At 45.7% G+C, this 12500-nt stretch overlaps 2 protein-coding genes across 2 annotated transcripts in view; one reads left to right on the top strand and one right to left on the bottom strand.

Annotated features, from left to right (window-relative positions):
- Positions 1 to 10035, bottom strand: part of LOC105888617 (polycomb group RING finger protein 3) — a 19167-nt gene extending 9132 nt beyond the window's left edge. Inside the window, exons 1-3 of the mRNA XM_031568994.2 lie at positions 9847 to 10035; positions 2265 to 2367; positions 1673 to 1790 (exon numbers count right to left, since the gene is read on the bottom strand). Of these exons, the coding sequence (XP_031424854.1) occupies positions 1673 to 1790; positions 2265 to 2279 (133 nt within the window). The 5' untranslated portion in view covers positions 2280 to 2367; positions 9847 to 10035. The remainder of the gene's footprint in view (positions 1 to 1672; positions 1791 to 2264; positions 2368 to 9846) is intronic.
- A 670-nt stretch (positions 10036 to 10705) lies between these two features.
- The window catches only part of slc49a3 (solute carrier family 49 member 3), an 11334-nt gene continuing 9539 nt past the window's right edge, over positions 10706 to 12500 (top strand). Inside the window, 2 exon segments of the mRNA XM_012814354.3 lie at positions 10706 to 11188; positions 12304 to 12462. Coding sequence (XP_012669808.3) covers positions 11033 to 11188; positions 12304 to 12462 — 315 coding nt within the window. The 5' untranslated portion in view covers positions 10706 to 11032.

Raw genomic sequence — 12500 nt, 5'->3', positions numbered from 1 at the left:
GGCAGTGTGGGTCTCACCACCAGTCTGCCTTAGGGTCTACTGCTTATAACACCCACTCCTTAACACCACTCATGTTAACTCATATTCATCTTAAGCGCAATTTATGGTCGTCCGTTTACGGAGACAGAGAGCCCTCTCCGTCATGGCAAACCCTCTCCCAGCACCTCGGAATCAAACAACTTTTATGTACAAATACGACCATCTAAGGAGTTTGCTGCCGCCATCTTTTTTTTTGTATTGCTTTGCAACACCCACAACCTTTGGAGAACCATAAATGAAAACGAGTCCGTCGAGGCAACTGCATGACCACGGATTAACGGAGTCGTAGAAGTATAACGGCACCTTTAAACTCCTAAACCAAAGTCCACTCATGTAAACTCTCATTCATCCTAAACTAAACTCTACTCATGTTAACTCATATTCATCTTAAACTCCTAAACTAAACTCTACTCATGTTAACTCATATTCATCTTAAACTCCTAAACTAAACTCCACTCATGTTAACTCATATTCATCTTAAACTCCTAAACTAAACTCTACTCATGTAAAGTCATATTCATCCTAAACTTAACTCCACTCATGGTAACAACATGTAAATATTCATGCTGAACTCTTTCACCTCTTATACCTCTTTCAAACCAATGACCAGGGTTATTGGACGGACGTTCAACCCTTCTTTTAAACAATTCGAACCCAGTCAGCTCACACGGGTTTATCCCCAGTCATGGCCAGGGGGTTGTTAGTAACCTGGGTTGTGCTGTTCACAGGGAGATCAACCCTGTTCTGACCCACCTCGAAGCTAAGTCGGTGTGAAAGGGGTATTAAACTCCTACACTATACTCTTAAACTCCACTCTTATTTACTTATATAACTAACTCATATAACTTATATAGTAAACTAATTAAGCTCCTACACTCTTAAACTCCTATGCTTTTAGACTCCTACGCTCCTAGACTCCCACTCTCCTAGACTCCTACGCTCCTAGACTCCCACTCTCCTAGACTCCTACGCTCCTAGACTCCTACGCTCCTAGACTCCTACGCCCCTAGACTCCTACGCTCCTAGACTCCTACGCTCCTAGACTCCTACGCTCCTAGACTCCTACGCTCTTAGACTCCTACGCTCCTAGACTCCTACGCTCCTAGACTCCTACGCTCCTAGACTCCTACGCTCCTAGACTCCTACGCTCTTAAACTCTTACGCTCCTAGACTCCTAGACTCCTAGACTGGTGTCTTAAACTCCTATGCTCCTAGACTCCTACGCTCTTAAACTCTTACGCTCCTACGCTCCTAGACTCCTAGACTCCTAGACTGGTGCTCTATTAAGAAATAAAACTGAACTGAATAGCAGGTAAAGGCTGCCATGTTTTCTCCACGTGTTCCTCAGTGGCTGGAAGAGGCCAGAAAGGATCAGAATTCGCCACATATTTACACTAACACTTCAGTCCGAGTCCTTATAGGGAGGCAAACTTCAAGTAGTCCTTTCTGAAAAGCCTTTGGGAGTAAATTAACCTTTTTGATTGTATAGCAGGTGTGAGTGTGTGTTTCCTGGCCTGGTGTGTGTGTTCTGGCCTGGTGTGTGTGTTCTGCTGAGTTCAGTGTGTACTTACAGGTGAGAGTGTGTGTTTCCTGGCCTGGTGTGTGTGTTCTGCTGAGTTCAGTGTGTACTTACAGGTGTGCAAGCACTCCGTTACGGTGGTGGCGTCTATCAGGTAGCCCTCACACAAACGACAGGTGATGTGGGCGTTGATGTCCCACAGCTTGATCTTCCTTGTCAACATGTCTGGGTTCTACACACACACACACACACACACACAGAGAAAGAGAAAATACACAATAAACACAATTCACACAAACAGATACCTTAAAAGTACAGATCTTTTTCACCCCCATATGTCTGAATTTAGCTGAACATCTGTCTAAAGTAGGGCCCTATGATTTACGCGATAGGGAACAGAATTGCCGAATTTAATAAGGAAAACTGAAAAGCTTCCTCCATCAAAGTCAGAACGGTTCCCATGGTGACAACACTATCAACATTCATTCTCTCAGAACACACAGAAACACACCAACAATAAACTGATACTAGAACTCATTATCTCAGTATCATATTAATAGAGGTTCATATTAAATCAGCATTTAAACATGTTAGCTGTTTGGGTCTTTTAAGATGATGAGTTTTGTTTACATTACAGTGTAAACCAAAGACATTCATCTGACACATGCTCACACACACGGCATTAAAAAAGCAGAAAATCTCTTACCCCGAGGGCCGCCATGTGTAAGCTGAGCAGGGGGAGCCAATCAGCTCGTGTGTCCAGAAAGGGGGAGGGGCTAACTCTTCATCACGGACCGCCCCTCATACACCTACAAAAGGTGACAAGAGCATTCACAAATCACTAAACTAATTCACACTTATGCACAGCAACCACAACACACTAACACACACTGATAATAACTCATGCCTACACTACAGGCAATACACGCCAAAAGTATCACACTCACACACACACATAAACTAATGCTCATACTAAAACATTCATACACTCGCATGCATTCACACTCAAGCATACTAACTAGAGCGTACACACTTTAGCACAAAGACACTGAGCATACACACTCCTCTCCTCACACACACACTCTGACACACACCTCTCCTCTCCTCACACACACACTCTGACACACTCCTCTCCTCACACACACACACACACACACACACACACACACACACACACACACACACACACACTCTGACACACACCTCTCATCTCCTCACACACACACACTCTGACACACTCTTCCAAAGAGTGAACAGCTTCTACTGAGACTCTGAGCTTCTGCTGACACAAAAAATAAACTTAACCATACACTACACCCCCCTCCGACACACACACTCTCTCCCACACTCAAACACTCTCTCCCTCTATCCGAAACACACACACACACACACACACACACACACACTCTCTCTCCCTCTATCCGACACACACACACACACACACACACACACACACTCTCTCTCTCTCTCTCTCTCTCCCTCACACACACACACACACACAATCTCTCCGACACACACACACTCTTTCTCCCTCTCTCCCACACACATACACTATCTCACTCTCTCCTTCTCTCCCACACACACACACACACACACACACAAATTCTCTTTCCCTCTCTCCCACACACACACTCTCTCTCTCTCCCTCACACACACACTCTCTCCCACACACACACTCTCTCCCCCCCCACACACACACACACTCTCTCTCTCTCTCAAAGACTTTCTCTCAGTGGAATAGGTTTCTGCCTATGGACACAGTTATCATGTGGATGTATAAAGCTGCATTAAGAAGCATGCGTGTGTGCCGTGTGTGTGTGTGTGTGTGTGTGTGTGTGTGTGTGTGTGTGTGTGCGTGAGAGAGAGAAAAGGAGCAGATTATTTATCTGAGGACAGATACAGAGAGAGAGAGAGAGAGAGAGAGCTCAACATGACTCAAACTCACAGGGAGTGGGGTGGGGTACAGGGGAGAAAAGAGACCCCCCCCCCCCCCCACATAGGGGTCCCCCTGTGTTTCTCTAAATGTTTATCATGTGTACCCGTACTCCAGATATGAGTGCAGGAAACATTCCAGAGTCCAATACCAAAAGATATAAATAATATGGCAATTTGAATAAAGGCACCCTCACGCATTTTCAGACACTCACATCTCCAACGTCGTTGAGGACATCAGGATGACATTTCCTACTGTGACTAAGTTCCACCTGTACAATCTGAATCTCTACTTCTTACTCTACTGGTTGTAAGCTCAGATACGCCTGGCCTGAACACTGTCCCACTGCCAGAACACACACTGGTGTGATTAAGGTGAGGAGAGCACAGGCTTCTACTAAACCTCCCAAACGCCCCTGATCAGGAACCTCTTCACACTGCAACATGACAGGAACCTCTTCACACTGCAACATGACAGGAACTAATTCACACTGCTACATGACAGAAAACTCTTCAGACTGCTACATGACAGGAACCTCTCCAGACTGCTACATGACAGGAAACTCTTCAGACTGCTACATGACAGGAACTACTTCACACTGCAACATGACAGGAACTACATTAGACTGCAACATGACAGGAACTACCTTTCCACTGCAGGAGCGGGGGGCAATTGCCAGGTGGTGCAAAAGTGTACCGGAACCCTTTCAGCCTTTCTGTTTCCATTGCGGTGCAGGAACTACAGACCTACAAGCTACGTTGCCTAATATTTTGCTGTTCGCAGCGTAAATTCTTAGCACAACAATATAATGATATATTTCTCTGGTGGCAGCACCAACATTAGACCGTTAGGCCAGATATTTTCTAGATAAGGTTAGGATTACCTCAAGGTTGAGTCGACAGTTCAATTTTGCTATAAAGTTGCTAACATATCATTACATGGCTTCATGGCAGCTATAATAACATGATAACTAAATATACCAGCACCACTATGATTAATTAAAGGATGTATTCAAGCTGACGTTTTGCTTGTGTTCAATCAGTGACTAACTAAGTAAGCAATAACTTATTTAGCTGTATTCTTGCTAAAGCACATCTTGCTGGTTTTAAAAATGGCGCTTGTTGTTGTCTTCCACTCATGTTGTGTTTAACCAATAAGCATCAACCATCACTGCAAGCCCCACCCAGCAGTTTCAGGGCCACATAGACAAGATATAAGAAATTACCATATTCATAATATCGAGTATTGGTAATACATGTTGCTATTACAGTGTTTATAATATATTTTTATCTTGATGTTGGTAAACAACACAAATGTCTCATCTTTTCCAATTGTTGCAGCAATCTCCCTCCACGAGTTCTGTGCAGGGATGGATTACCGAACGGGCCCAGGGGGCCCCTAAGCCAGAGCCTCTGCGTGAAGTAGCTGTTATGTATCTCTTATTTGTGGTTGAAAGAGGTCTATTTTGTTAATTTGCTGTTGGCTTTAATGCCTGCGCTGAGTTAGAAAATGTGTATGTGCGCTGTAAATCCTGTTGCGGTACAGGTGAATTTAGTTATTGTGCTGTTGACATTTTTTTTAATTACATTTAAGTAATGTCTTGCGAGCGCACAATTTTTGCGCGCAAAGGGGAGGGGGCCTTTTACATGTCCAGGCCCAGGTGCAAATGGTTTCATAATCGGTCCATGGTTCTGTGCCATCCAGGGGTCCCTGTGCTCCACCTGCTCACAGACTTGTGCCTCCAGCTCGTCCATTTTGCATTTTCGCCAGCCATGTAACCAAGTCACAAAAGTTAGAAGGTGTACAACCAGCCGAAACGACACCAAAGTATACCACGTGCCAGCAGTAATAACATCATTATTGCCATGCGCCGCTGTGTGAAAGGATGGGAACAACAAGTATAAATTCCCCTTAAAAGGCATCGATATGCTTGACGGATTGGTCAAGCGCCAACTGTGACGTCAACACAACACCATAACCATCTATACTCGCACTAACAGCACACTTGACCCGCTGCAGTCTTCTCCTAAATAATGGGCATCACAACCGAGGAAAATACCATCTACCGCTGGAAGGTATGCGCTGCATTAAAGAAGTATGAATTACTTGTGAACAGGGCCTAAATGCAAACTTTTGACCCTCAGGTCTTCATCAGGCAAGATGGTAAAGTTAGTAGACCACACAAACAGCTCGTCTTTTCTAGTTGTTGCAGTAATCTCCCTCCATGAGTTCTGTGCCATCTGGGAATCCCTATGCTCCTGCATTGATAGACGAAAGCACAGCTCGCGCCAGTGGAAATAATGTCACTTTTGGCGTACCGATGTGCACAAGGCTGCATTGGGAACCATGGAGATACTGGGAAGCTTGATGCATTGATCATTGTGCGTGCCAATGGAGACGTCAACACATTTATATAATGAAAAAAATAATTTTAAACTTTGCTCCCCCAATTGTCAAACATCTTCCAGTGCCACTGACTGAACTTGCTTACACACTTTACCCTACAGCTTCATGATGTGTGTGTAGGCCGACAATTGTCTTATATTTATTCGTTCTTTATATCCAGAGTTGTGTTTCATGATGGAAACACGCAAATTTAGGTTGGCCGCCTTTGATAGCACTTATCTGCTGTGTGTATGATTTATTGTTATTTATTTTCAATTGAATGCAATTACTTAGATATAGAACATCATGATGTGTTAACTGCTAAATAAACTAAACTACATACTTTATTTTACATTATACTGCAATGTTTTTCTGGATGTGTGTGTGTGTGTGTGTGTGTGTTTAGATGTGTGTGTGTGTGTGTGTGTGTGTGTGTGTGTGTGTGTGTGTGTGTGTGTGTGTGTGTGTGTGTGTGTGTGCCAATCAGCTTTCATACCCCATGACACACACACTCACACAGGCATCCAATATCCCCCTCCAAAGACCCAAACCCAGAACCAAACACACACGCATACATCCATGATCAGAGTGCAGTCTAACTTAGACTTTCCCAAACACACACACGCAACCGCACGCACATAAGCACAACCGAGCACACACACACATCCAATGGGACCTCCTCCAAAGACCCTAACCACACACGCATCCACACGCACTCTCACACATGACCAACATCCCCCTCCAGAGACACTAACCCAGAACCCCACACACACGCATCCACACACACACACACACATCCAATATCCTCCTCCAAAGGCCCTAACCCAAAACCAAACACATACACAACACACACACACACACACACACACACACACACACACACACACACATCCAACATCCCCCTCCAAAGACCCTAACCCAGAACCCCAAACACACACACACACACACACTCACTCTCTCTCTAACCCCCATAATCAGGGTGCAGTCTTACTAACCCAGAATCCCAAACACACACATCCAACCGCACACACAAAAACACAACCGCACACACACAAACATTAAATACCCCCCTAAATACCCCCCAATACCCCCCTAAAAAGGATGTATGCCATCTGTCCCAAATGCCCGTACGGAAACTGGAAAAAGGGCTTTTGTGTATTCTGCACCCTTGGCATGGAATATGTTGCAAAATGACTTGAAACTAAATGAATTAATCTCGCTAAATGCTTTTAAATCCAAAATGAAAGAACTACAGACAGATTCCTTAAGATGTCAATGTTTTTAATTTACCTGGCTACGACACTAACTCCTATAGTTCTGTTTAATTTTGTCTCCTTTTGTGTTTTCTTTCTGTAACTATGTTTGTACTTATGCTGCTGCCTGTCTTGGCCACGTCTCCCTTGAAAAAGAGATTCTTAATCTCAATGGGTCCTAACCCAGAACCAAACACACACACGCACGCATCCGCACACACACGCACACACGCACGCACGCACACGCACGCACACACACGCACACACACACGCATCCGCACACACACACGCATCAGCACACACACTCTAACCCCCATGATCAGAGTGCAGTCTAACTAACCCAGAATCCCAAACAAAACACACAAAACCGGTCTCACACACACACACACACACACACACACACGCATCCACACACACACTCTAACCCCCATGATCAGAGTGCAGTCTAACTAACCCAAAATCCCAAACAAAACACACAAAACCGCTCACACACACACACACATACACATCCAATATCTCCCTCCAAAGACCCAAAACCAGGAAACACACACACACACTCACACATGCAACATCTCCCTCCAAAGGCCCTAACCCACAACCCCAGCATCCCTCACATGCAACCGCTCACACATAAAGACAACTGCATACACACACACATCCAATATCCTCCTCCAAAGACCCAAACCCAGAACAAAACACGCACACACAATCTCTAACCCCCATGATCAGGGTGTAGTCAAACTAACCCAGAACCCCAAAACCCACACACACAAGTACATGCACACACACACACAAGCACACAAACCCACACACACACTTTCTATCAGCTGCTAAAGACCATGCTCCTCAACCGAACTCAGAACCTTTAGTCAGACCCAGATGTTCCAGTCAAACCAGGAACAGTAGTGGAAGTGTTTGCCAATAACACACACACACACACACACACATACACACAATCCCCCTGAATGATCATGACAACACACACTCTATTTGTGTGCCATGTCTCATGTCTATGAACTGACGGGGGAAGAGATGGACTACAAGTTAAACCACCACATCAGATGACACAAAACTGAGAGTTTACCTATTTTTCGTTAAAGAGGAGGAGAGAGAGTGTATGTGTGTCTGGGAGAGAGAGAGATACAGAGTGTTTGGGTGTGTCAATGGTCATATCACTGAAAATTGTCAGGATGAAACCTCAATCCTTCATTTAGAAGGATGCCCAGTCTGAAACAGCACACACAAACACACACGCATTGTCAAGTGACATGAAGCTTGTGACTAAATGCTGTGACAAATGTTTTTCGGAACTCTTCAGTGATTTACTATGTGCTCATCCGGGGCAAAGAAGAGGTGATCAGTAGACTGAGACTACGATCACACACAAATAGAGATACTCTTTCTCTCCCCACAACACCAACACACACTCACAGGTCCGAAAGTACAGTTGGCTTGAGTGTAGTTTTTTGGCAGGCGTATCAATGAGCCACTGTTGTGCCAGATACACTCGCAGCTTCTACAAGAGATTAAACAGCAGTAAACTTCACAGCCCCCCCACCACACCTCACAGAAACATACACACGCACACTTTTATTTCACACGTTAAATAGTAAGCTCGGTGTGTGTGTGCGGGTGAGAGAGAAAGAGAGTCCTATAAGACCGTCTCGAGGAGATTTTTTAACAGGTATCCCCGAGAAAGAACTTTGCGTCTTGGTGCCGGGAGTCTTGAGGATATAACGGTGACACAATGCGGGCTTCGCCGCAAGCTTCCGATCTAATCAATGCTGAACGCGCTGATCAATGCGACCAGCCGGTAGACTACTAGGGGAAGGCCTACCGACACCGGACCGAACCGATTCCACAGCCACACTCAACGCAAACTCGCCTCAGTCTTCACACCCTCGTTTCAATAATGTCCTCTGGCCAACTACGAAGTTGCCGGGGCGACTGAATTCCGACGGGCTGTGGTCGCTTCATAAGGCGTTAGTGGCAATTTTGTTGATTAAGGGGGCTTGGGTAGCCTACGCCAGTTTAGGTTGAACCCGACACATTTCAGCGACACTCCACAACCCTCAGCTCAGGCTATGCTCGCAGTCGAACCCCTCTCAGTCTTGTCACTGGGTGAAATCCACCCCTCGCCTGGACTGCATCTACTTCACTCAGTTCTACTCTCGCCACTGTCCCGGTAAAACAGGTTATCACACGCTCACGGGCGCATTCACATCCCCCGTCTTTAACTTTCTTTACACTGTTTTGCCCCGTTCTGTCCGAATACACTACCCCGTGAACCCGTACCCCAACTTTCAGCGCCCGCACAGGCTTGTGGGGGTGGATGGAGCTCTCACGAACATTCCAGGCAACAACAGGAAAAAAAACTGGTTTCCCGTGGAAAACAGCGCAAGTATTTCAGGCGATATGTTCACCCGTCCGCGGCGGACACACACGATCGGACTAAAAATGTGCTTCCCCGTATCCCCAGCGCCACTAAAGCACTTTTCGTCGCGACAGCGATGACCCCGGCGCGACTGCAGGGCCCGGCGTCGCCATACACACAACACGAGCGCATATAACAACACGTATAGCATGCATAGCTCTGGCCAGGCGGAAAAGACACGGCTCGGGGATCGCCTAAAACTGCACGATTCCTCCATTAACCACACAAAACGACAGTTGGATGGCACAAGCTTCGAAAGCGCGTTGAAGAAAGGCGAACTGACCTGTTCGAGAGCAGAAGAGTCCGCAGGATATTGGGTTCAATCCGAGTTAAATCCACTATCAGTAAAACAAAGAGGCGAAAATGTCCGGGCAATCCCGAAACCTACCGAGAGCCCACACTTGGTGGGGCTTTGCGCATGCGCGCCGAGGCGTGTAGGAGGGGGCGGGGGATTAGGCCGGCTACATTGTACCAAAGTAGCTCATTCATTTCTAGCGTCGCTTTGGGAAGTTTGAAGCGCAACAGTGTGACAGTCATAGACTAAACACGTGTTGCGATTGCAAGTTAAAGGGGTTCTGTTGTTTTCTAATTGCACTGCATCCCAATTAGGCTACTGTCGGTATTGATGGAAATCTGGCCACAAACACAACGCATAGATGTCAGAGATTTGATAAACTTCGTTTCATGTGCTTGATATATATAAAAATAATAGAATAATTTGGCTTAACTGTACCTTACGAAGATTGATTGGTGACCTGAATAAGGGCAGTAGCCTATACTTTTTAAGCTAGGGTAATTCTGCGCTCTAGCCTACTGTTAAATGTAGTCATGTAGGCTTAAGACATTTTACAAACCCTATGTTTTAGGGCATGTGACCTGGACCAGTCAGAGTGCTGAACATTATTCAGCAGTGAAAAACAAACAAACAAACAAAAAAACGATAGCACCATTAAGCATTCTTCACTGGTTGCTAATGAGCTACCATTCCACACCTGCACACCCCTGTACCCCCTTGGCTTTCTCCCTCTCAATCTGAAAAGGGACAAAGTAGATAAACCTGAAAATGTCCATGCCAACCAGAAGTGAAACTGGTGTGTTGCTATGGGTTCGTTGATCTCTGTAGAGATTTGTGGTTTCTATACTGACGTTAACTCGACTCCCTTTAAGACATACGCGAGTCGCCGCACGCGACACAGGGAGGAGCTCTAGCCTCTCTGGAACCGGACCGACCGACCGACCGACTGGATTTGATATCCACTGGCGGCACACCCGGCACCTGGGCGGATTCACGAAGACCACCGATGATCGCGCTCAGGACGCTCGCGTGCAAGAGTACCGCCAGATCACAGAGACTGGCTCAGGATGAACGGCCAACTTCAGGAGTTTAAAAGTGTTGATGGACCCTGAGGCACGCCTCTTTTCATCCCAGGAGGAAGAGAGTTGTGTATAGTATAACTCCCGTTGCCCCGATGGAACATGACATCCCGTGTGGTTCTGGTTCGGAGGAGGTTCGGTTTCAGGGCGAGCCCAGCCCAGACTTGGCCAGCTTGCTCCAGTTTAAAGTGTACCGAAGGAGATGGTTCATACTTCTGGTGCTCTGTCTTCTCAACTGCTCCAACGCGATGGTATGTGCTCTACCACCCGATGATGTCAGCACAAATGTGTTTCACACATTACTAACACTTGTCGTGGTTCCGGTCAGAATTGACTGGTCTGACATGTGTTAATAATGCTTTTTGTAAACATTTGATTTTGAGCTATTTTGATTTAAACCTTTCTAAAGATGGGGGTGAAAAGGCCTAATACAATTCTACACCGCAAAATAAAGTCTGCGACTCTAGGTTTTATGTAGTAAGTGTAAATGCAAATGCGTGTAAACAAAAAATATGGCCTGCCCAGGCAGAACGATGTGTGCAAGAACCTGTTGGCCATGTCCGCGCCCGTGACTTGTAATCGTGCTTTATTTGGACTTGTTGGCCCGCAGAAGAGCTATTTTACCGAGAAGAGACGAATTTTTGACGTTGTTTAGCATTAGACTTAATAGCCGAGCTATATGATTTACGAGGCTGTCCTTTGTTTTGTTGTTTTGTCTGACATGAGTCTAAAGTTTGGGATTGGCAATCACTGTGGTTGACCTACAGTAGACCCGGGGCAACCCTGCAAATGTGTCAGCGCGTCAGGTGACCAAAGGGAGAAAAAATCAATCGCAGAAGTTTTAGCTGACAGCAAGCTACCAGCTGCGATCAGAGGCTGTAGGAAATGATGGGTCGCAGTGATAGAGGAATTATAGTTGTTATTGTAGTTAATAATGTTGTGACAGTGGTATACGGCGATCAGTCTGCAGGAAGCTGTGTCCAGTGGTGGGATTTAGCCGTCAGCATTGTTATGGTGTCATAATAGTGTTATAGTGTTGTAATGTGCGTGGTGAGATGAGTGTGTATGTTTGTGTAAATAATAATACAAATAATAATAATAAATGGTTGTGTGTTGTGTGTCCGACGACATTTGGTTGTATACATATGTATGTTCTTGTGTTCGCTCGTGTAAATGCCCAGATGTGTGATTTAGTTTGTTTATTTTTGTGTAAATGGCTGCGTCTGTATATGTGTTTGTTTCGTAGTCTGTGAACCCCTGTGTGATGTGGGGCTATGTTTGTGTAAGGCCTGTATTTCGCGTGAGTGTTTGTGTCATACCTGTTTTCGTTTGACTTTGTGTGTGTGTGTGTGTGTGCTGTGTGTAGCTGTGGCTGACCTTTGCCCCGGTAGCAGATGAGTTCGCAAGGGTGCTGGACGTGTCTCTAGATCAGATTAACTGGCTCTCCCTGGTCTACATGATTGTGGCCATCCCACTCAGCTTTGTCAGTACCTGGATGCTCGATACATGGGGCCTGAGGCTTACGGTAAGTGTGTGGACATGCATGTATGTGTGTCTTACAGC

This window comes from Clupea harengus, chromosome 6 (genome assembly GCF_900700415.2).
Source record: "Clupea harengus chromosome 6, Ch_v2.0.2, whole genome shotgun sequence".
Taxonomy (NCBI): domain Eukaryota; kingdom Metazoa; phylum Chordata; class Actinopteri; order Clupeiformes; family Clupeidae; genus Clupea; species Clupea harengus.
The sequence above is the reverse complement of the archived record's forward strand: the minus strand, read 5'-3'. Positions and strand labels throughout refer to the sequence as shown.